General features: G+C 56.6%; 1 protein-coding gene across 1 annotated transcript; it reads right to left on the reverse strand.

Moving 5' to 3' along the window:
* Nucleotides 1–792: 792 nt before the first annotated feature.
* MMP2 (matrix metallopeptidase 2) lies at nt 793–24,433 on the reverse strand. Its single transcript, XM_053663264.1, has 13 exons — nt 23,971–24,433; nt 21,196–21,422; nt 20,214–20,362; nt 19,231–19,359; nt 18,841–19,014; nt 15,764–15,937; nt 14,789–14,962; nt 12,963–13,118; nt 11,859–12,000; nt 8,432–8,568; nt 7,280–7,439; nt 3,226–3,335; nt 793–1,694 (listed from the first exon to the last, which is right to left on the reverse strand). Exons 1-13 carry the CDS (start codon nt 24,124–24,126, stop codon nt 1,591–1,593), a joined length of 1,992 nt encoding a protein of 663 aa, XP_053519239.1. The 5' UTR covers nt 24,127–24,433; the 3' UTR covers nt 793–1,590.

A 24,433-nucleotide genomic window follows, 5' to 3' on the forward strand; every position in this document is an offset into this window, starting at 1 on the left:
CCTTTCCCACCAGCCCCACGAGAGGTCTAAAGCAATAGACTATCAGTGCCAGAAGGGGCATCTGAAACACTCAGACCTTAAATTACCCTTTTGGATCAGCTCAAGAATTTCTACAGAGGAAGAGATTAGGGCAGGCGCTCTGGGGAGAGGGAGGAGTAAGAAGCTTACCTGTTAAGAAAAGCTGTGCTTGGAAAGCAAGCCTACATCCCCTGTGCCCCGCCCCCCCATTCCCCGCCCCCCCACCCCAGCTATGCTTTTACTTAGGGTGACTTTTAGGGAAGGGGGAAGGTAATGCTGCTGCTGAAGATTCTGGGCTGAGCACTAAAGCTCCTCCTCTAACTCATCTTTGGCCTTGACATGGGTCGTTACTGAATAACTATGGTGCCCTGGGCAAACCACTTTTCTCTGGGCCTGTTTCCTCAATAAAAATCGGGCTGATTTTAGCCACCCCCTCTTTCGGTTGTTGTAAAGGTTCAGCGAGACAAAGCATGTAGAGGGCCTGTACATCCCTCTGCTCATGGCAGGGGATGCGGTTCATCAGCGCTAGAACTGGGATTATTGTTAATGAAGAAACTGAGACTCCAACAGGAGGGGGACCTCGCACAGGACCCTGGAATTACAGTCACAGAATCACACACTGCTGCTCGAGGCCTCTGTCCATGGGACAGAGGGACTTCAGCTCACACTGCACACTCTTTCAGGATCTCTCAAATGTCCCCTGTGCCCTTCCAGGAGCAGAGGGTTAGACTTTGTAGGTTTCCTCTTCTAGGCTCTGAAACCAGAAGCAAACGCTGCCACTCGATTGGTGTCTTTATTCATACCTGTTGACCTTTCCCATGGGGAATGGTTGAAGGGCAGGGAGGGGAGGGCTGAGCGAGAAGCCATGGGCTGGTGTTCCTCCATCCAGTGGAGGAAGTGACGGGCTAGGCTTGAACTAAATGGAGTGAACAGGGGAACCACAGTGAGGTGGGCTGAGATGCTTCGTGCAGTGACTTCAGACGGCCTGAGTCCTTCTGTCAGGAGATGCAGTTTGAAAGTGGAAAAAAAAAAAGATCGAAAGAAAAGAACCAAGTGCGTACAGAGCAAACCGCTGATGTAGGGAAGGTCCTGAGGCAGCCAGCAGTGTGGGAAGCTGGGTGTCCAGGTGGCCTCCTGGCCATGCCTCTCCCCCACTGCCCCAGGCCAGGCCAGGCCAGGCTGTTGGGCCACCAGTGCCCTCTTGAGACAGTCTCTGTTGGCTCCGAGGGTGCTGTGAGGCAGTTGTGGAGGGAGAAGAGCCTGGACTATGGCAGCACCAGGGCAGCCCGGGGCGGGGCCGCATTGAGGATATCAAAGCATCTCTTTGGAGTGGCTCTGGAGGGCTGGTGGGATCCGGAGGAGCAAGGGGCACCTGGGAGGAGTACAGTCAGCACCTTTTCTTGGGCACAGGGCACAGCCACTCTCTGGAATCTTAAATCACCAGGCAGCAGGAGAATGCAGATTAACCGCAGAGCTGAAGGTTGCCAGGCCCTCCTGGGTCCTTCCCCGGCACTCAGGACCCAGCGTGCACACAGGGGTGGAGACGCAGGGCCTGCGGGAGTGGCGGGCAGTTCAGCAACCCAGCCAGTCGGATTTGATGCTTCCGAACTTCACGTTCTTCAGACTTTGGTTCTCCAACTTCAAGTAATACATGCCCTTGAAGAAGTAGCTGTGGCCTGGGATTAGGAAAGGAGAGAGGCTGTGAGTACCCTAGGACATTCTGGTACGTGGAAGGCTCCTGGTGCTTTGGAAGCTTGTGGCCACAGGGAAAAAGCTTTTAAACCTGAGAGGACCCCTATGGGGCTGGAGAAAGGGCTGTGGCTGTGGAAGTAAGGTCTCTGAGCCCCTGTCTTCTTCATCCTGAAGATGGGGATAAAGACACCAGCCTCTCAGGGCTTGTGGTGAGGATGAAATTAGACAAGATGCGATTGTTAATATAGTAACAGTCCTCTGCTGAGCACCACCCCCAAACTGAGCGCTTTCCCTGTATCAGAGGCAATGGACCAGGAGGCTGCTCATCCTCTTGGCCCACAGATGGGGGTTTTGTGGCTCATACATGTTTTTATGTTCTGTTTTATTTTGAATTGTGAATAGGTATGGCCATACCACCCTGAATGTGCCCAATCTCATCTGAGTAAGTTGCCACGATGTAAACATCTGGAAATTTCACAAGAAAATACAGAATTGTTTTTCTTCCTTTTAAAAGAGACTATTCAGCAACACTGGACCCCACTCATGCAGGGCTGTAATCCTCAGAAGCAGAAAAGCAACCGTCCCCGGTATATAAGCCACATGCTCTCTGGTTTGCCACAGACCCCACCACTCCCCACTGTGTGCCTTGCGTACATCACTCATTTGTGCTACTGGCCCGTCCCCTCTGGGCTTTGGAACTTGGGACTCCTGACATACATAATCTCATTTACTTCCTTTAAAACCCTGGCACGTAGTAGGTGCTCACTAGTTTCTTATTCCTGAAGATAATCCTTCACCTACCACCTGACAGCACACTGCATTTTGTTGGACACGTAAGACCATGAGCCACTCACTGGAGGTCAGGGCAATGTGCATAGCCAGCATATGACAGGGGCTCAAAAAAAAAATCTTTGTGGAATTAAATTAAAATTGCCTCTAAAAAGCCAAACTGGACCTTTTCCAGGGCCTGGAGAGCTCACAGAAGTCTCTGGAGGAATATGGTTTTCAAACTCCAAATCCTACCCTTTGATGATACTGCTTGTATAATTCAGCAAGGGACCAGGGGCGAAGCGAGTTGAATGGGGATCTTTGCCACATCAGCAAGAGGGCATGCCAAAGTTTGTCCTGTCTCAAGTGGAGCCATCCCTCTGCTAAGGGGAGGCAGTGACAAGGTGTCCTGTGGAACCCGAAAGGGCCTGGATCAAGCCCCAGAATGAATCCAGGGCACAGAGCCCATGTTCCTGCTCCCCACCCCACGGGCCTCCGCCCGCCCCTTCCCTGGCTCCAGGCCCTGCAGCTGCGAGGGGCCTTTCTGGGTCTCACTGCCTGGAGCATGCTGAGCGAGCAGAGGTCAGGGGTCTGGATGCCTTCCCAGCGCTGGGCTGAAGGGGCTGGTTTGTTTCCCCAGGCGCCGCAAGCCTCCCTGCACAATGAGGGAGTGTGTGCTTGTAAGGACCGGGGTCCTGGGTGGGGGCGGGGAGTCCTAGAAAGTGGCCAGAGGCCCGGGCAGCTCACCATCACCCTGCAGGTCCACCACGGCATCCAGATTATCGGGGACAGCGTTCCAGGCGTCCTCGATGAGCTTGGGGAAGCCGGGATCCATTTTCTTCTTCACCTCATTGTATCTGCAAGGAAGCGGAGGTGGTGAACCAGTGGGGCCTCCCTAAAGAAAGGCCACCCCCCCCCGGGGGGGTCTGGATGGCAGGGCCCCGCTGAGGGCTCCCGGGTGGGCCTGGGAAACTGGACCTAGCCCTGCAGGGAAGCTGCCTGCTGGAAAGAAAGGACACGTTGTCAGGTCTGGGTCTGAACCCCAACTCCACCACCCACTAATTACGTGCTCTGTAGAGTCCCGTAAAGACAAGCTTGTGATTACCGTTAGCCCCGAAGGGGCGTAGTCAACACTTTTCATTTACTTTCTCAGCCACCCCACACGACAACCCTGTTGCACGATTATTACCGTAACACCCATGTCATAGACCAGGGGCTTAACGAGGGCCCAAGGCTTCTCAGTGGTGGTCCAGCCCACACCTCTCCGGCTCCAGGGCTGCAAGTCACTCTCTGAGCCTGTGTTTTACCAGCTGGAAGATGGGGTTCTATTGAATTTAATGTATCAATGAACACGAATACAAAGTAAAATGACACAGGCAAAGGATCTGGCCCTTGGCAGAGTGTTTGGGAACTAATTCCAGTACAAACTTCAGTTCCTGCTGCCATGTGCTGAGAGCTGGGCCAGGAGTCCAGGGGCGGCTCCCGCCCCGCCACTCTCGCTCGGGGTGGCCTGGCCAAATGGCTGCTTCGTCGTCTGTCAAGTGGAAATGACAGTGCCCGTCCTGGGAGACGATCTGGGCCAGGACGGCAGGTTACAATGCAGGGTAGTACATGAGTCCAGGCCCTGTCCAGTCACAGGGCGGATCTCCTGTCACCTCAGTTGTCCTGGCTGCATAGTCACCCGGGGCCCTGCCTCTGATCCGCGGAAATCCCTTGAGTATTTAGCTGGTATATTCTTCTTCCCGGCTAACAATACCTCTTTTCATTTTGGGAGAACTTTTTAAATGCTGGCGTCATTTCGATTCCTTCCCTCCTCCCTTTTTCCTTCACCCCTTCGTCATTCTGTAAATATTTAATGAGCCCCCACTGTGTGCCTGTGGATGGCGCAGTAAACGAGGCAGCATCTTGCTTGTGTGGCGCTAATTTTCTAGGCAGATCTTGTGTTTGAGCGCCATCCTGGTGACAGCCAAGCATTCGTCCACAGGGCCTCCTCGCCGACTCTTCTCCCCCATGGCCAGGCGGACGCCCTCCTCCCCGGACGCCAGCCACAGCTTCCCCTCGGAGCTCCCTTCCAGGGGCTCTGCACCCTGAGAGCTGCCAGCAAAGCCTCCTTTCATCCCGGCCCCATCGAAAGACTTCTCACAAAACCTAACATGCTCCCTTGTGACCTGGGGTACCAAAACCAAGTGTCCCGGCTCAAAACCCCCCAGCACCCCCACTGCATCACCACCACTGAGCCCTCGACCTGCAGTCTCTAAAGTGACGAGGGCTCAGAGCCAGGCTGCCTCTTCCTCACCCTCATGTCTCTCGCTCTCTATCTACAGAAGTTAGGGTGAGCAGGAGTCAACCCCATTTTACAGATGAGGCAACTGAGGCTCAGAGAACTGCACTAATCTGCTTCCACGTTCTCCTCCTCTGGGAAGAGCATGGCGTCGTGGCACCAACAGATGCTCTCAAGGGGCTCATCTTCCCTTTTCTCTCGGTCCCCAGAGTCTCCCCACAGTGTCCCCAGTCATGGGCACACTGCTGTGAAAGGTTTCTCTGCGACCCTCCACACTTCCCCTCTGCAGCAGGCATTAGGAACACAGACGTCTGTGTCCCAGCCTCTCCACGGTGCAGCCTTCACGCACAGCAGCCTCAGTCCCCACACCTGGGAGCTGGGGCCAATACTAGTATCTACCTCTCGTGAGGAGCACAGGAAAAATGTGCAGCCAGGCCCCTCGCGGGAACCGTTATCCTCTTATTGAAATGTGTTTATGCCTCTTCTGTAAGCGCCACAAGGCAGGAGGGACTATTTCCTGAGCACTGTCTTTCAGCACCCGGCTCAGTGCCTGGCACGTTGGAGATACCAAACAGGTGTTTGAGGGCTCAGGGAAGCTTCCAGAAGGAGTGGCTGAGCACTGCATGGCACAAAGGAGGGAATGTCCAGGCTGCAGGCGTCCCCTTCTCCAGCCAGGGGGTCTCTAGGACCCCTGCAGATGCTGCACCAGAACCAATATCTCAAGCTCATTCACCGCCTCTTCTGAGAGTCAGAGCTGTCTCTCCTCGAAACCCTGCCCAGAGCCTCTGATAGGCCCTACAGCTCTGCTTCTTACAAGGACTCTGACTCTGGAGGGTGAGTGGGCTTGCTGCGGACAGGGACTGGGAGGCAGATAACTCTGCCGGAGACCCAGCATGGCACCGTCACCCCCTGAACTGTAGGTGTGCAAGCATGCATGGGTTTGTGTACTTGTGTGCCCTCGTGGACACGTCTGTTCCTCTATGTTCACATACAGAAAGTTGGAAGATGCTTAGAAAAGTCCTTCCAACACTGCAACTTGAAGACACGGGGTTCTGATTCAAAGATTCGAGTCTGTGAATCTGTGCCTCTCACTGCCCACGCTCTGAGATCGGGAGATTCGGAGCATCGCCTACCACACCAAGACACTGCTGGCAGGAGGCATGTGTGCCTGGGAATGTTCTGGAGCCCATGGGCAGAAAGCCCACTCTGTGGTTTCATGGCTGACTGTGTTCTTTCTTGAGGCTTGAGATAGCAATCAGCTAAAGTTGCTAAGTATCTCAGCAATCTGTCTGGAATTCCACCCTGACATGGGGGCAGCCTGGGACAGAAGCAGCTTCTGAATGCCCGGCAGCTGGGGGCAGGGCTGGTGGGAGGAACGAGGGCCCTGTGGTGGTGGGTGGCGCTGGGGGGGGGGGAGGACCATTTCAGGGAAGACAGACCAAGGGCCCTCCCCTTGGCCAAGGATGACAGATGCAGTGGCAGCCACACGAGGGATGAGTGGCTGAAGCCACCCAACCACCTGCACCAACAGCCCCTCCCCACTGACCAGAGGGCCCTTGGGGTGCCGTGGAGGGGCACAGGGTGAGAGGACAGGAAAGGCGGTTACGGTCCTGGCTCTGCGGCCAGCAGTGCACATTGGACCACGGTCTCCTACTCTGGGGAAGTGGACAACTTTTACTTCTCACTGACCATTCCTAGATATTGACCTTGACCCTCAGCCCTGACCATGGCCTCTCAGAAGTGAATCCTTCCCTTGAGATGACCTGGAGCCGAGCGCTGCCTGCTTCCCAGCTGTCCCCTGCCAGCCCGCACCCCCAGCCCCGGGGCCTGTTGCAGACACGCCAGAGGGTGTCTCCTGCCTCCTCCGAAGCCCAATGCAAATAAACGCAGGCTCCTGAGGGAAGCTGGCGCACTCCTCTCCGTCTTCATTCTATTTTGCCCCTTCTATCCCTGCCTCTACCCACCCCCGTTTACTGGGGCCCTACTATTTTTTAGGCCCAGTGTAGAAGAGTGAAGAATAAAGAGTACATCCCCTGGGAGCCAGAATTCCGGGGTCCAAATCCCAAATTGCCACTGTCTGGCTGTGTGACTTGAAGCTACAGACCTTGAACCTCACTGAACCCAGTTGCCTCATCTACAAAATAATACCGATCACGCTGATCTCATGAAATCCTTGGAATAGTGCCTGGGACATAATGGCAGCAGGGGCAGCTATTGTCTCTGTTTAATTACCCCCTTCTTCCGTGAGTCACCCCAAATTGTGAAACTCCAGGCCAGTCAGACATGGGCCCGATGGAGACTTCCGAGAAGGAGCAGGAGGTTCTAACCAGAACTGTTACCGATACTGTGCACAGGGTTGGGTCACCTTTGACGACTTGTCACAGGGGCTGCGGTCCTGGCCGGTTAGAGACCCGGGAGGGGGCATCCCTGGCCCACCGGCCTCTGAACTTGACCCAGGAGGCGTGAAGCCACAGAGTGTCTCCTCCATGTCCACGCAGGCAGCTCTGCTGCCCTCCTTACCTCCAGAATTTGTTTCCGGCGAAGATGTATGTCTTCTTGTTCTTGCTCCAGTTAAAGGCGGCATCCACTCGTTCGACATCGGGGGGCAGCCCCAGGCTGGTCAGCGGCTTCGGGTAGCCTGGCTCCAGGGTGCTGGCCGAGTAAACCCAGTATTCATTCCCTGGGGTGAAGCAAAGGGTGGGTCAGGGATCTGTGCTGAGATACCCCGCCAGCCCTCCCGTCATCTGCCTGCCAGCAACCTGGCTGTTCTCAGCAGGGACACGTTTCTTGCCAAGTTCTGGGCTCAAAGCCCAGATCAGGGGTCCTGAGGACAGTTGGTTACAGAAGGTGTCTGGCCAAGGAGGTGCGTGGGGGGTGGGTGGGCCCAGCCCTCACCCCCCCGCCCAGCCATGCACTCTAAATGCCGTGCCTGCCACAAAGAGGTACCTCGGCCACAGCCCACGATCACTCCGGGATAGAGGAGATGGGGAGCCGCCTCGCAGGACACGTGCCCACAGTGTGGGCTGAGCCGTCCGTTCCTCCAAAAGCCGCCCCTGTGGCCCCAGCCCAGGCCAGTACAGGGGCCCTGCCAGTCCTCCCCCCCCCACCACAGCACTTACTGACCACCCCCATAACAGCCTGGGTTCGTCTCCCCACTAGTCTGCAGGCTCCGTGAGGGCAGGTGCCCAAATCGATGCTGGATAAGCAGGGGTCCCCCGTGTCAGCCATGCGACCCTGCCTTGGTGATTGTGACCATTTCAAGAGGCTCCTTACATGGTTATTTACTTGATATTTTACTTTCAAGAAATTCACTTTGAAATCTTTAGAAATACATTCATTTAAAGACTCAAAAGTGAGAGCAAATCGTCCTTTTCATTCTAACTAAAGTTGTTGCCTGCCAAAGGCCCTACCTGTTGTTAGAGACACCAGCCCTAAACCACGAGTTTCCTTCTGGACAGGAATCAAAAGGATTGAAAAAGAATCAAGAGGTAATGAATGTTCCTGCTGTGGGCCAATGGTTTTTGATGCTGGTGTCTGAGCCAACTGCCCAGACGAACCCCACGCTTTTGGAAATGATGGCTGAAAGAACCGGTCCATAAAGCAGCGGGGGCGCCCACCGGTGCCGGGGACCGTGGGGCAGAGGGCCCGGCAGGACCCGGCCCTCCCACAGACCTGCGAAGAACACAGCCTTCTCCTCCTGCGGGGCCTCGTACACAGCGTCGATCTTTTCTGGAAGCTCAGGCCAGAAAGTGGCCACCAGCAGGGGCCCCATGGGCTTGCTGCCCGGCGTCACCGTCCGCCAAATGAACCTGAGGGGGAAGAAGGGGACACAGGGAAACCGCACACCTTCGGTCACTGTGCAGCTGTGACCACCCGTGCCTCCCCAAGCCCATTCGGAAACATCCAGCAGTGACCCCTTGGGAGGGAAGCAAGACCAAAGGAAGGTGGGGGATGGGCAGAGTCCCCTCTGCCAGGTGCCAGGGCTGAGCAGCAACCTCTTTGCTCTCCCTTCTTGCTCCCTCCTCCAGGAAGCCTGCCCTAACCACCTCTGTCCACATTACATTCCCCCTCCTCTAAGCCTTTTACAAATCAACACTGAGCACCTGAAATAGTAGTTGGATTTTTCTTTAAATGTCTTAGCTCTCCTACTAGATTAGAAGCCAACTGAATCAGAGGCTGATGAAAGCATTTCCGGAGTTGGAATGGATCTGTATGCTTCGGCAAGAGCATGAGCTGTTGTTTACTGAGGGCCTACTAAGCGCCAACTAAGGCACCTACTAATTCCCGGTGCCTTGTAAAATGGACTCCTCACAACATTACCACACGTACTCTTGGCTGTGCACCACGTGTCTCCCTATCGTCCTTCTGCACGGACTCCCACACTTATGATCCATCCCACCCCGAGGGTGGACCCAACCCCCCTGTTCTGATGAGACAAGCTGGTGGTTCTCAAAGTGTGATCCCCAGGGCACACCATCCAGGAACTCACTAGACATGCAAATTATTGGCCCCACCCAAGACCACTGGATCAGACTCGCTGGGCTGGGGATCCAGCTCTCTGTGTTTTCAAAATCCTTCCCGATGATTCGAACGCAGGCCAGAGTTTGAGAACCACTGGTTCTTTCTCCTGCCCTGGCAACTGTTTGTGATTCAGCAGTTGTTACACGACTTGTGTTCACATAATGAGATTGAATAGTTAGACTTACATTTCATATGTGGAGATCTCTCTCTCTGTCTTTCTCATGTTCTCTCTTGCTGGCTGCGGAAGCCTGCAGCCCCAACCACCCCTGGCAGCCACCTTGTAACCATGAGGAACCCAGCTTTCTGATGAAGTCGGTGCAGAGGATGGCAGTGGACAAAGTTATCATGGAGTCACTGACCCTCTCTCTCTGCCTGGAAGCAGAGAGACTTTGTACCACATTAGAGTAATTTCTCTCTGGTTTAAACTGGTCCAGGACGGCATCGTGATGCTTATTCGGAAGACGAAGCTCAGAGAGGTTACCGGGATTTAAGTCCCAATCTGACTCCAAAGCCTGAGCTGAATCATCCTGCCTTTCTTGTCCCCGCCCTCCCAAGGCCTAGCACCAATCAGTGCTTAACTATCTAGCGCTTAATTCACTGGGCCCATTAAGCATCCACCCACATCCTTTTGAAAGTGTAGCAAGTCAGGCTCCGGGCGGGCCTGCCGAGGGGCCACACAGCTCACATCAGCAGCACGTGGGGCCCAGGCTTCCCTTGCAGGGGGTCTCAAGGCTAGGACGCTGCTGGGAAACCGGGCTCCCCAGATTCACCTCCTCCCCATCTCTATAATGGGGGCCGAGGGTCAGCATGGACACCTGCTGCTCCCCACTGGCCTGGGCATTTGAGGCCTGACGGTGCCCGACTCCTCACTGCACCGTGTGTCTCATCTGTCTGCCTTCTTGTCTCCCTGCTGGTACCTGCTCCTCCCAGGACGGGGTCCAGCACCTGGAGCAGAGGGGCCCTTCTCCAAAGAACACGGGGCAGCTCCCAGCCTCACCAGACTCCACAGCAGCCAGGAACCTTCTCCGCTCTATGGCTGTGCCCGTGCAGCTCCCCCCATCTCAAACACCCTCCCAACCCGTCACCCCATCACGGCCCATCTGAATCCGCCCCTCGTGAAGGCCCCTTTACATGCTGTCTCATCGCTAAAGCCTCCTGGACTCGAACAGGTCCACAGAGCATTTTGCTGATGCCTCTGCAGCCTCACGCCTTTCATTCTGCCACATATGACTGTCCCTTCTCTCTCCCTCCATGTCCCAGGCCTGGCTGGTGACGCTCAGACTTTAACGTGCAGGATCACCAGGGGGATTTGCTGACATCAGAGTCCCAGGGTGGCCCCCTGGCAGAGATGACAGTCGGAGGGCCTGGGGCGGGTGGAGCAGAAACACACACTTCCAACACTTACACCCTACGGGGTCCCGGGGCAGGGGGCCCTGGACCTCTCTCTGAGAAAACTGATCTGGGCTTGAAGTGGGCCCTCTGCCCCCAGCAAACCATGCCCCATCCCCAGCTCCTAAAGCCTAGCCAAGTATTAAGTAATTATTTGTTGCTGATAATAGCTAGTATATGATTGAACACACTGTGCCAGGCACTGCTCTAAGCGCTGGGCTCATCTAATCCTCCCAAGCGCCCGATGTGACAGGTAGGAAAATCAGCCCCACTTTATAGATGGGGAAACTGAGGTACAAAGAAGGTACACAATTAATCTGCCTGTGACAAAGCAGCCAGTAAGCAGTAGGTCCAGGGTCCCAACCCCGGCAATGTGGCTGCACGGCCTGCTCTGCTGACTACCACAGCCATGACTGGGTAAATGGACAGATGGATGGATGGATGGAGGAGGAGGATGACGTGTGGATAACGGGAAGTGGATTAGAGATGGACAGATGATGGATGGATGAATGAATGGCCACATACATGTCTGCACAGATGGATAATGGGCGGGTCCTTTAATGCAGCTTAACACTGCCTATTGTTACCCAGGAGGGTCAGGGCAGCTGGATGCGTCCCAGGTCTTGGTCAGTTGAGTGGGGGACTCTACAGCACAGTGCCTCCTTTCTCTACCCTGTGGTGACTTGCTCCTTCTACACAAAACAGTTTGGCCACGCGAGGTCAAGGCCATTCCGAGAGAAGGCCTGTGGCAGCTGGATTGTTGTTTCCAATTCTTCCCTCCATCCCTGTGTTAGAAACAGAGGCATATCTGCTGCCATGCGACAACCCGGTACCACCCCAAGAGCAGGTGTTGGGCGTGGCCACGTGATTGTCTTCCTCGATGGGATATTCTCGGACATAACGAGAAGGGAGGCTTTCGCTGTGTGCCTGCCGTCTGACGGGGCCTCGGTGCTTCTACCTCCTGCCACGAGCAGCCACTAATCCCAGCAGACGGCAGAGCACAGAGCCCCACACGGCAGCAGACCCCCGGGGTCAGCAGAAGCAAAGGAGAGGCCTGTGGCAGTAACGCCACTGAGACCTGGAGGTGGCCGGGCAAGCACCACACAGTCCACACAGTCCACCCTGCAAAGGCCCCAGCGGGGCCCCTGCGCAAGGGCTGGGGGTACGGGAACGAGCAGCACCCACTCACCGATCCTTGAAGAAGAAGATCTCCCCTCGGATCTGAGAGACACCGTCGAAGATTACGTCTTGTACGCAGATCTCAGGAGTGACAGGTCCCAGCGTCGGGGTGGGGCCGGTGCCAGTGTCGATGTCACCATCAGGGGACGGTCCTGAGGGGGGACACCTGACCTCAGACTCTCCCCAGATCCCGGGGTGCCCCCCACCAGGCCGAGGCCCCAGGGCTGCCCGCCCGTTTTGTTGAGGATCAGAAGGCCAGGTAGGGGAGGGACACAAGGCCTGGACGTGGCGGGAGGGGAGCGGAGACACCAGAAACCCAGAGCCCTTCACACTGTGTGACGCTCTCCACTGACGTCACCCAAATCCGTCCCCACGCAGTCCCTGGGATATAGACATCACTGTCACTCCCATTTCACAAGTGAGGAAACTGAGTCCACAGCAGTAAAGGCCAGCTCCGTCTCTTGCAGCTGGTGAGGGGCAGAGGCAGCACAAAACCCACGGGCACCTGCCTCCACTGTGCGTTCCTTCCAAGTCTGCTGTGCCCCCCACCTCTCGGCTCAAGCCTACTTTTCCTGAACAACAGACTGACTTGTTAAACTCCAGCCTCACTGCAAACACTAACAATAAAGAAGTAATCGGTCTCTGGTCCTAGTTGTATTGTTCCTGTTACACATTAAAATAAAAGAATGCCTGTGAAAACTAAAAGCCTGCACCCCTGTATCATCAAGGTCAAGGAGCATGCTGGGAAACTCTACCCTGCACATAGCAAATTCACCTGGATTCTGACCTCCCTGGGTTGCCGCCACCTGCTGACCTTGGTCCAGGAAGGGAAACCTTTCTCGGGTCTCAGTGTACTTGCCCAGAGACGGACAGCCCTTTCCGCCCCCACCTGTGCTGGAGAGCCGGGAGGCGTGGGAACACTGGGGTTATCTGGGAAGGGAAGGGACTGTCCCAGGGTCCCCTCGGGGTGCTCTGGCTCCTCCAGACCAGCTCAGCACTCATGCCTCCTGCTCGTTTCCTGCAACCTTGGGCAGCTGGGGCCTTGCTGGTCCGCCCCCGCACCTCTGTCCTGGGCCCCTTGGTGCGGCCCCCAGAACCCTGCCCCGAGGCTCACCGTAGAGGTCTTGGATGCCCTTGATGTCATCCTGGGACAGGCGGAAGTTCTTGGTGTAGGTGTAAATCGGCGCCATCAGGGCCCCAGGGTCCTGCGAGTGCTCTAGACCCATCGCGTGGCCAAACTCATGGGCTGCCACCAGGAACAGGCTGTACCCTGAGGACGGCGGGGAGAAAGAAGGGAGACGAGAGAGGAGTCAGGCCCCGGCCTCAGAGATGGAGACATTCGAGGACATCCCATGGTGGGACAGACGGCCCTGGAAGTGGCCTGCGTTGACTTTTCCTGCTCCTGAGAATTCTGGGATTAACAGACTGTGCCTATGCCTTCCGGGCAAGGTCAGCCAAAGCCCCCTGGTCTCTTTCCAGGGCAGGCCGCACCTGTGCTGTAAAGAAAGAGAGGCATCCGCCAACCCTCTACCTGAAGTCCCAGTGGTTCGACAGCATGCATTCCGGCTCTTTGAGTTACTCCAGGAAGACGAGGGGCAAACCCTGCTCTGCAGAGTCTCCGAACAGGTCAGAGAGTGGGGACAGGCTGGCCCGAGGGTCCACCATTCCTGCCCCGGGGCAGCAGTAGAACCCACTTCCAGTGGCTACCAGGCTGGGCCACCTACAGTGGGCAAACCCCGTGTCACCCCTGTTGTGGGTTGAATTATGTCCCCCGCAAAAGATACGTTCAAGTCCTAACCCCGAGTCCTCGAGAAGGCGACCTTATCTGGAAACGGGACTCTGCAGATAAATTAAAATGTAAAGTCACACAGGAGGAGGGTAACCCCTGACTCCTAAGGGACTGGTGTCCTTATATGAAAAGATACAAAGACGGAACCAAGGGGAAAGGCCCCGAAACAATGCGGCCGAGAGCAACCCCCATTCACAACTCGGCCCACCTGACACCCAGAGACCTGGGGCCTCCAGAAGTGGACAAGAGGCCATTCCTGTGGTTCGAGCCCACCCAGTTTGGGGGGCTGTGTTAGGAGACTACTGCGCAGCCCGGGTGCCCCGTGCCAGTCCGGGCCCCAGACCATTCTGGCAGATGGCACATCCCGCCTTTAGGCAGAAGCTGGGGCACAGCGGGTGACATCAGGGTACGCACTAGCATGGCACTGGGGGTGAGTAAGAGAGCCCCCTTCGGCCAGCCTCCGTCAGTCGGCCTCTCCACATCCCAGCTCATCGTGAGTCAAACGGTAGGGGAGTCACGTGAAGAGTGGTGGACCCGTGTCTGGCCGGCCCTGGACCGGCCCTCTCACCTGGCCATCGGTGAGTCCAACCACCCTGAACCCTACAGACTCCAGTGGGCCCTGCTCACTGCGCTGACCACACAGCACGGTGGCGGCCTGTCTCCTGCTGAGCACCGGCCCCCCGCATTCACACCTCGACAAAGGATAGTACCGCGTGGACGGGGCTAGGGGGTGGTTCTGGGGCTCTCGGCACTGCGTGGACGGAGGGGTGGGAGGCAGGGTGAGCGCCTCCTGTTCTCCCCTCTCCTTCTGCCCACCCAGCTCCTCAGAGGCAGCTGTGGGAGCCCAGGGTTGTGACATTTGGAGGAGTCTCCGTGGATGCAGGTACCAAGGTGGATGGGGTTTTAAAGTGGAAGCCAGGCCTCTGCCTGGAGGCGTGGCTAAACAAGATGTTGCATCCATTCAGAGTGGGCGGTGCTTCTATCGTGGGCGGGTCCAGAGTAGGGAGTCTCCCCGCCCTGGACAGGCAGTGTCTCTGCCAGGGTAAGGGAAGGGCAAGGTCCATGCCCGAGGCGGGCGGGGGCTCAGGGTGGTTTCCAGCCCAGGTGGGCGGTGGTGTCCACTGTCTCAGCCCGACGGCCGGGGTTTGTACCTTGATCGGGGCAGAAGCCCCACTCCCGGTCCTCGTCGAAGTTGGACGTGGTGGAGCACCACAGCTTCCCGTCGCCGCGGCCCGCGGTGGTGCACTGCTCATACTTCTTGCCCAAAAACTTGAAGGGGAAGACGCAGGGGGCACCTTTCGAGTTCCCACCAACAGTGGACATGGCTGCGGAGTCGGGGACACAGGTCAGGGGCCGTGAGGCATCTGAACTCGTCACCACCACCAGGGACAACAGCATGGTGTGCACATTAACACAACACACTTACTGAGCAGTGGTGACATCCAGTGCTTTACACACGTCTCACCCGTCACCCCCTCGCTGCCCCCCAAAATACCCCTGTCCAAGCAGAACCCCGTGTTACCCCATTTCACAGATGGGGAAACCGCAGCTCAGAGAGGTTAACTTGCCCGAGCGGACACTGCAGGAAGGGTCTGCATCTAACCCCAAGGTTTAATTAGGTTCCCATGGATGGGGACAGAGACCAGAGGCATAGGGTCTGGGCAGAGGTCACAGAGCTCACACATTCCCCTGGGCCATGAGTGGCCTCAGAGGGTCCTACGGAAGCCCTGTGTGTTCATCTGCAGAAAAAGCAGGGAAACACCTGCTGGAGCAAGAGAGGGAGGGAGGGAGGGTGGCCAGACTCAAGTTCTTACTGACAAAGAAAGGCAAGGAAGAGATTTCAAAGTCATGCAAGAAGAGACTTCAAGGTCACACAGAGGGAAAAAGAGGCAATTGTCAGGGAGGCTGGGCACATGTGGGCCCTTCAGAAAGGGTCCTGGGTGGCCCTGGTACCAGGCCTCACCGACCGGGCTGAACTTGGGGGCTGCTGGTCCCCAACGTCCATTCTGGCGTCGGCGCCCCAGCCCTCCAGTTTCTAAGTGTTCTGAGCAGCGCCCAGCCTGGGAAAGGGAGGCTGGGGGCTCCGGGGGGTCCTCTGGGGAAGGCGGGAGGATGGGGACACCCACCGGTCTCGGGGCAGAAGCCGTACTTCTTGTCGCGGTCGTAGTCCTCCGTGGTGCCGCACCAGCGGTAGTCGTCGCTGCGGCCCTCGGTGGTGCAGCCGTTGTAGGACTTGCCCTGGAAGCGGAACGGGAACTTGCAGGGCTGTCCGTCCGCGTTGCCACCCAGGGTGAACAGGGCTGGGGCGGGGAGAGAGCAGAGGGCGCGGACGTGAGACCACCCGCCGCGCCCCAATGAGGTCGCAGCACTGTTCAAATGCTAGAATCCGCCCTGACCGGTGGGGCTCAGCGGGTTGGGTTTGATCCCAAGTCAGGACACGCACCTCGCTGTGGGTTCGGCTCCCAGTTGGGGTGTGTACGAGAGGCAACTCATTGATGTTTCTCTCTCACGCTGATATTTCTCTCCCTCTCTTTCCCTCTCTCTAAAAATAAAATCTTAACTATCATGGCCCTGGCTGGTGTGGCTCAGTGGGCTGAGTGCCAACCTGAGAACCCAGAGGTTACTGGTTCCCAGTCAGGGCACGTGCCTGGGCTGCAGGCCAGGTCCCCAGTAGGGGGCGTGCGAGAGGCAACTGACCGATGTCTCTCTCGCACATCAATGTTTTTCTCCCTCTCTTCCTCTCTCTCTAAAAGTAAATAAATCAAACCTTTGAAAAACAGTATTAAGTATCATTAGTACTGGTTGGCAAGTTGCTGCTTCTCCGAGTTCCTGGGAAGCACCCCGGCTTCCTGGCCCACCCTGTCCTTCCCCTGGGACCTGATGGGACCCCGCCCACAATGAAATGCTGAACCCACGCACATAGCAGGGAGCCCCCGAGGACCCTGCCTCAGCCCCAAGGTCCCTGTCCACAGTGCCCGCACTGTGCGGATTGCTCAACATGTCATCCGCAGCCAGCAGGATTGAGAGAGTCTGTCCATGTGGTATAGCTAGGGAAACTGAGGCACCGAGAAACCTGGTTCCAGAACTGCTCACGGTCACAAACAGGGAAGAACTGGGTAAGGCATGCAACTGAAAACTACAAAACACACTAATCTCAGTGTCTCTCCTGCTCACTCATTTTCTCTCTCTCTCTCTCTCTCTCACACACACACACACACACACACACACACACACACTTCACCTCCTTTCAACCCTGGGTGCTTTCCTGGATGGCTCTGCTGTGGTCGCTGCAGGAGGCAGAGGAGGAGGAGGTGGGGGGATGGGGATGAGGAGGGGTGGCTTTGGGAACCTTTCCTGACCACCCCAGTGGGCCTCCCCGAGACAGGGGCCCTGACCGGAGAGTTTGGGGAGACAGTGGGATTCCGAGTCCGCATCTGTCTGGGGTTCTTCCCTTACTCCCCATGCCCTCCTCCAAGCCCCACGGCTACAAAATGGTGTGTCTCTGGAATTGCCAACGAGCAAAACCACAAGCGCGTAACAAGGACCATCTGTGCACAACGGCGCCAGAGGTGACCTCACCAGCCCCCGTTAACTCCACCACGACCAGAATGGAGCCCAGGCCCTGGCTCCCCACCCCTTGCAGGACTCAGGCCCCTTATTCTCACCAGCCCCCTCTTCCCAATCGAGAGACCTTCTCTTGCCCCCACCAGAAACAGTGGGACTAAGGGACTAAGGCAACACGGGGACCAGATGCTTCGGTGGCCTCTGAGCGTGGACAGGCAGAGTTAACCTCCACGCCTCTGGCCTCCCATGACCTGCATTCCTACCACCCAGGAAGCCCTTATCTCCTTTCAGACCCGGCCCCCAACGAGAGTGAAGGGAAGCAGACACTTGACTCAGCAGTCGGGAGGGGCCGAGCAACCAGAACCCCTGCCCAGAGCCCCAGACACATGTGCCGTGCGGACTTGCATCTGGATGCAGACCGAGGACATGGCCAATGTCCAACGCAGGGAAAACCCCTCCCCAGACTCATGAAGCACAGCTGTTTCCACTTCTACCATCAAAGCGTTCTGCGCTCGTCACAGGGGCTGACACACAGGCAGGGTCGCGCACCTGACTCCCTGTTGGGACATGCAGGGAACACGGAGTATTTCTATTTAAAATTCCTGATTTATTAGCGCCTTGAATTCTTACTTAATAGGAAGTATCACGTGAGCTCTGGTACTGAAAGCATAAACAGAATCCTTCGGTCGAGATGGCTGGTGGTCAGTGACGGATTGCGGTGAAGTCAGAGACTCACAACCATGCAAACTGATAGCCAAAAAGACAAAGGCACACAGAGACCAAAGACTCTATGGAATGGGGGAGAAAGAAGTACAGGTATTTAGAAAACCACTTGGGCTGAGTCCCGTTTTTCTGGCTTTCCATCTCCAGAATCGCCAGGCACGATGATTTCACTGAGTATGAAGTTATACATCCTATCTTTTTCTGATTTCTGATTATGAAGTGTGTCAACAATATTTTTAAAAGAAATGTGGTACGTACGTCAATACCCTTACCCCTTAAAATTTTTCCTCCTCTACATGGCTTCCAAATCTGAGAATTTTGTTTTGAGCATTGACAGATACACACAAATCTCAAGTCAACACACAGAGATGCAGACACAAGCAAAAGTAAAGAGAGCGAGAGAGACGGGTGGAACAGCCCCTGTGCCCATACACACACACACACACACACACACACACACACCACACTAGCAAAACTGACATCAGAACCAAGAGTAATGGCTGAAATTCCAGGGGCCAGTGTCCCCAAACCTGGGGGTCTGAGTCTCGTCCCCCAGCCCCACTGCTAGACTTCTGATCCTCTCCTCACGCCCATGAGCCCCCAGTCCTGGCCAGAGAGTTCAGAATGGTTCTGGAGAGTTCCACTGGGCACAACATTCATCGTTCTAAGTTCATTCTCAGGGGTGCTGGAAAAAAGATAATTAGCTCCTCAAACCTGTCATTTCACACATGTGATTGCTAATGGCGAGACTTAAAACAGAATCGATTTCATGGAGGCATTAAGTGACTAATTATGCAGGAGAGAGGAACAATGGGGTTTGAAGGAAGCTGGGGGGAAGCTGGTTGACTGGTGGTGCCAGGCAGGGAGTGACAGAGGCGGCAGGCAGCCTGAGAAGCTCGAGGCCAGATGGACTCACCTTCGTGGGGGCAGAAGCCATACTTGCCGTCCTTGTCGAAGTCGTAGGTCGTGGAACACCACAGGAAGCCGTCGCTGCGGCCGGTGTCGGTACAGCTGGTGTACTCCTTGCCGTTGAACATGAAGGGGAACTTACAGAACTCCCCGTCGGCGTTCCCGAACTTCACACGGACCACTGAGGGGTGACAGAGGGTGGGGTGAACCCCTCCAGACCCTTCTTTAGGGACCAGAACTCTGTAGGACTCCCCGACCCCACCCAGCTCTCTCCCCCATCTGAGCAGAGCCAGGTGCCCCAGGCTGCCAGGGAAGGCTCAGTCCTTGTTGCTAGGTTACCGGGAGACTGGCAGAGGACTGCAGAGGATGCGTGGGCTGTAGAAGGTCATTTTCTTACCTTGTCCTTCTCCCAGGGTCCACAGCTCATCATCATCGAAGTGGGAGTCTCCTCCAACGCCAGGCCCCGGGGCGAAGGCGTGAGCCAGGAGCCCGTCCTTGCCGTCGAAGGGGTACCCATCGCCATGCTCTGGAACACACTGGGTCTCAGCTCTCAGCTGCCCGTGCTGGGTCCTGCCACCCAGCCACGCCCCCACCCATAGCTGGGGTCCTTTAGCCCACTTGGCATCTGTCCCCTTCCTGTTGGGGTTACCCAAGACGGGGACACAGCAAGTCAGCAGAGTGTTGCTGACTTGCCTGTAGCATCCTAAGGCCTCCACGGCTGCCTCAAGTCTCCCGCTGACACTCACAACACTAAGCCCTATGCCCACTTGGCCACCCAGCTCCATGCCAGCCACCCACAGGGCCCCGTTCTTTCCGAGGCTGTGCCGTTCACCTGTATCACTGTACTGCTCATGGTGTCTACACTGCCTACCCGTGTGTCTCCGCTACTGCCAGTGTTCACACCACCTGCCCACATGGTACTATTGCCCCCGCTTCTTTTCCACTTTCCTGTCTACACTGCCCCACTTCCATAGCTGGAGACCCCCGGTGCCTGCCAGTGTTGTCCCACAGAGCTCTCTGCGCTGCTCAGCTCAATGACAGCTAGCCCCTAGCTCAGTAGCTAGGCTACTGAGCACTTGAAATGTGGCCAGCGTGACTGTGACCCTGAGTTTTAATTTTATTTAATTGCAACTGATTTAAATGTAAGCAACCCTGTGTTTCTAGGAGCTATCATATTGGATGGTGCAGAAAGACCACCTGCTCTCTGGTGTACGTGGCATCGGCCCTCCCATCCATGTGGCTCTCCCATGTCTGACCCCACCTACACCTGCCACTTCGGTGTACACAGCTTCTACTCTCCTGTCTCAGCTGCGCCTCTCGAGTGGGCAGACGGCGCCCGCATCTCTGCATGGAACACCTGCCGGCCCCAGTCCTGCCTACCCCAGCGGCCGAAGTTGATCATGATGTCGGCCTCTCCGTCGTGGATGCGAGAGAACTGTAGGGGGGTCACGGTACTCCAGACTTGGAAGGCGCGGGCGAAGGCATCGTCCACCGTCTCGGAGTCAAGATCAGGCGTGTAGCCAATGATCCTGGAGGTGGGAGAAATGCACGTGAGTGTGCACGTGTGTGCAAAGGAAGGAGTACGCATATGCACATGAGTGTGTGTGCAAAACTGTGAGTACACAAGTATGTGCAAGGATGGCAAGGATGTGTGTGCATGCACACACGTGAGCATGTGCACAAAGTGTGTACACGTAGGTGTGTATGCACGCACACAGCTCACTGGGAAAACAGCCCGTCCATAAGCCTTGAGGTCCGTGCAGCCCAAAGCTAGCCAGGGCCTTTGGGCCTTGTCTCAGGGTTCTCTTCCCTTCCTTCCCGCTGTGGGGACACACAGGGGGATAGGGGACACTGGGCAGAGATATTATCCTAGGAAGCCAGCACGTGTCACGCAGAACAGAGCTCTCAGCCCAGTCAACAGCCAATTGCAACAACTCATTATATCCATAAAGGCAATTAGCAGCCAATCGTCAGGTTCTGTCCACCTGCCCCAATGACCCCACCCAGTAATAATAGCGACCAGCCTTTGTCACACTGCTCCTCTATGCTGGACACTGGGAAAGCCCTTTATAAACCTGATCTAACTTAGTTCCCAACCAACCTAGGTGGAAGGTTTTGCTTCAGTCCCATTTTATAGACTGGAAAGCCAAGGCTCTGGGAACCGAAAAATAAGTAGCCTGATGCCTCACAGCCAGAAGCGTGAGGTCTGTCTGATGCCAGTTCCTAAGAACTTTGCATGCAAACTCCTTAAGAAGCCAAGCCCTCAGAAGTCACCTTCCGGATCCCCAGAGTGGGGAGAGGCCCAGGGAGACCCTATGCCCTGCAGCCTGGAGGCCCCACTGCCCCGGCCCTGCCTCGGCACCTGTAGGTGATCTGGTTCTTGTCCCACTTGGGCTTGCGGGGGAAGAAGTTGTAGTTGGCCACGTCGGGGTTGCCGCAGCGCGGCTTCCGCATGGTCATGATGGTGCGCTTGTCCAGGACCCCGGTCTGGGGCAGCCCGAAGAACTTCTGCATCTTCTTCAGCGTGTCCTTCAGCACAAACAGGTTGCACTTATCCTTGGGGCAGCCGTAGTAGGTGTTCAGGTATTTCTGGAAGAAGTGAGCACCAGAGGTGAGCAGCGACATTAGGAAGGCGGAGTCCCCATCAAAGCCAGCTGCGGGAACCAGCCCCCACCCAGCCCCACAGCCCAGATGGGACACAACACAGGGGCTCATGGGCACTGGGGAATCTTGGGTCCCCAAGCCAGCTTTGACACGTGCCAGCTGAGTGACATCCTAACTGTAGAGAACATGGCTACTGTGCACTGAGCGCTTACTACATCCCCAGGACCAAAGTCAGCGTGCAACACGAATGCTCACCGTAACTCTACAATGTAGTTATTGTTACCATCCCTGTCACACAGGAGAAGGAACTACAGCACAGAGAGGTTAAGAAACATGCCTAAGATCACCCAGCTCACAATCGGGAGACCTGGATTTGGCCCCGAGCAATCCTGTCTCAGAGCCAGGCTTGTACAACTGTAGTTCGCTGCCCCTCTTTACCGCCATCACCCTTCAAGCCACCTAACTGCTGATGACATAGGATTATTCTTCTCACTTTTCCTGTACGGAGATTCAGGGGCTGTGCACATGGCAGACCTGAGCTTGGACCCTGGATCCATCATTTCCAAAAAGAAAGTGGCCCTGGACTTCGTGGGCTGAGCAGATGTTCCGCCCCAACCGGGACTGAAACCAAACGAGCCTGTGCAGAGGATCAGGGACTGGCCAGCTCACTCGTTTGTCCAACAAACACGTTAAGACCTCCCACGTTCCACGCCCGTGAAATGACCTGGTGAACAGGACCGAGGCACTTGGGGCTCTGGGGTTCAGACCCCAGCGTGGGAAGGCTGGCAGACCAGAGACCCATGCAAAGTGCAATGCACTGGGTGCCATGTTGGCACGGGGAGAGGAGGCAGGAGCCTGACTATGGGGGCCCTCACCCTGTCTGGAGGGGTCGTGCAGGGGATGACGATGGTGATGCTGATGACTAGCACTTACTGAGTGCTTACCACGAGCCACTTCAAAATGTCCTAGGTAGGGACCATCATCACTCTCAGTGTCCAGAAGCAGCTGAACCCGAGAGGCTGTGACTCAGCCAGCTGGGCAGCGCACTGAGATTTGAAGCCAGGCAACAAAGCCCTGCGCCTGCTTCTCAAGCTTCCCCTGCATCCCTTCGGTCTCCCCCGACTCCCACACTCTGTGTGGCAGGCCCAGGTAGCCCTGCCGAGGCTCCAAGGTCCAAGGCTCCACCCTCACCCCCAATGGACAGCCACATCAGGAGGCCAGCCAGCTTCAGACCCTTAAGAAACAATAGTAGCCACCCCCCGCAAAATGTTAGGTCTCCCAACCCATTTATCCAGAGGGGGCAGAGGCTTAGATGCTCGGACAGGGGCTGGGGGAGGTCACACCCTAACAAAGGACTGCCAGGGTGACCAGAAGGCATGGCAGCCCTGTCTTGGTGTCTTGGGCAAATAGGAAACTAGGCTGAAGGAGAGTAAGATTTTGGGGGCAGAGGGCAAACCCACAAGGTGGAAGATTTCATGTGGGCCAGAAAGACAATCTTGAGGGGTCCCCCAGCTCGAGGCGCTGGCTGTCAGGGTAAGGGGTAATGCCCTTCCGCTGCCCCCAGCCCGCCTGTACCTCGCTGCCCACCCCCACCCCCGAGAGCCCCGAGAGCCAGGCAGCGGGCTCACAGAGCCACATCAGAGCCGTGACTGGAGGCCCGCCAGGAGGGAGGGCTGCTGGCCACTCTCCCACCGCCCCTGCCCCACGCGCAGGGCCTCCCACGCCTGCCCCTCCTCCGCCCCACTGGCCACCTCTCTCCCAGCCTCCTATCCCTTTGCAGAAGTTCTAGGAAACTTTCCCGAATCTGATCCTTCTGGCCACCTTACCCACTGGGCCAGACGAAAAAGATGCGCTCTCGGCTCCACTCTTGCCCCAAGTTCCCCTCGAATGGTTTCTTCAAGGACCCTCTCTTCCATGTGTGCTAAAAGTTCCCAGATGTTTGCCAAGTCCCGCTTGGCTCAGAGTGCCCAAACTAAGGAGTTTACCCAAATTGTGTGCCACGGGAGCCCCTTCCCAAAGTGCCACAGAGGTTTATAAAGATCCCCACCGCTTGCAAAAGGGACTCCCTGAGGCCTTTTGCCAAGGACCTACCAAGATGTTTGCCAAGAGCCTTGTTAGCAGACGCCCCCCCCAGATGTGTTCAAAAGTTGTTTACAAAGCCGCCCCCTTGCCAAATCTTTCAGATTCTAGACAGTGTCCCTGTTATTTAGAGAGGCCGTGTCCAGCTGTTTGCCAAAGCACCCCCTTACCCTCCCCGGCTCGTTTCTTGCACCCCTGCTGGGTCCCTAAAGTTTCCAAGTTGTTTATCAAAAGCCTTCTCCAATCACAAAGCATCCCCCTCGGTTTCCAAAACAGATCCCGTCTCCAGCTGGCCACAGACGTCTCGCTAAGCTGGTTACTGAAGCCCCTCCCCCACGTTGTGTGTCCCCCATCCCCAGCCCCAGGTCCAGGGGAGGTGTGGCGAGGAGACCACCAACCTCTGCCTATGGAGTTTGTTTAAACTTGAGTCGTGGAAGCCCGAGGAGCAACTCACCAAAGCCACCTCTTTGTCTGATTTGGGGGCGACATCACCAGGGAACTTGATGATGGGCGATGGCGGGGCGGTGGCGCGTCCCAACAAGCAGCCCAGGACGCACAGCACCCGCAGGGGGCCGGCGAGCGCGCCCCAGGCGCCTGGCGCCTCAGTCATTGCGCTCCCGGGCCCGGCGCGTCGCCCCGGGGGTCGCTGGCTCTGTGCTTGTGGGCGCGTCGCCGCCCGGCTGGCTCCGAGGGACCGCTCGACTCGGTGGCCTCGGTTTTGCCCGGCTCAGCGGCTCATGTTCCGAACCCGGCGCCCCCGCCCGCGCCGCCACCTCCTGCGCTCGCTGGTCCTGGAGTCCCTTTGTATCTTTAAAGCTCCAGATGCCCAGCCTCTCGGCAGCGCCTGAGGAAGTCTGGATGCAGCGGAAACAAGGGAGGGCAGCCGCCAGATGTGGCCGGCTGGGCTGGGAGGGAGC

The sequence above is a fragment of the Artibeus jamaicensis genome, unplaced genomic scaffold (genome assembly GCF_021234435.1).
Source record: "Artibeus jamaicensis isolate MK-2021 breed Jamaican fruit bat unplaced genomic scaffold, CSHL_Jam_final contig_3152, whole genome shotgun sequence".
Taxonomy (NCBI): Eukaryota; Metazoa; Chordata; class Mammalia; order Chiroptera; family Phyllostomidae; genus Artibeus; species Artibeus jamaicensis.

What these genes read in the sequence shown, in the direction of transcription:
- MMP2 (XM_053663264.1), bottom strand. Translation starts at nt 24,126, where the DNA reads ATGACTGAGGCGCCAGGCGCCTGGGGCGCGCTCGCCGGCCCCCTGCGG. An exon ending in GCCGGAAACAAATTCTGGAG is followed by an intron (nt 3,336 to 7,279) that starts GTAAGGAGGGCA and finishes GCTTCCTTGCAG; the next exon opens with ATACAATGAGGTGAAGAAGA. An exon ending in GGTGGACCTGCAGGGTGATG is followed by an intron (nt 1,695 to 3,225) that starts GTGAGCTGCCCG and finishes TCCTAATCCCAG; the next exon opens with GCCACAGCTACTTCTTCAAG.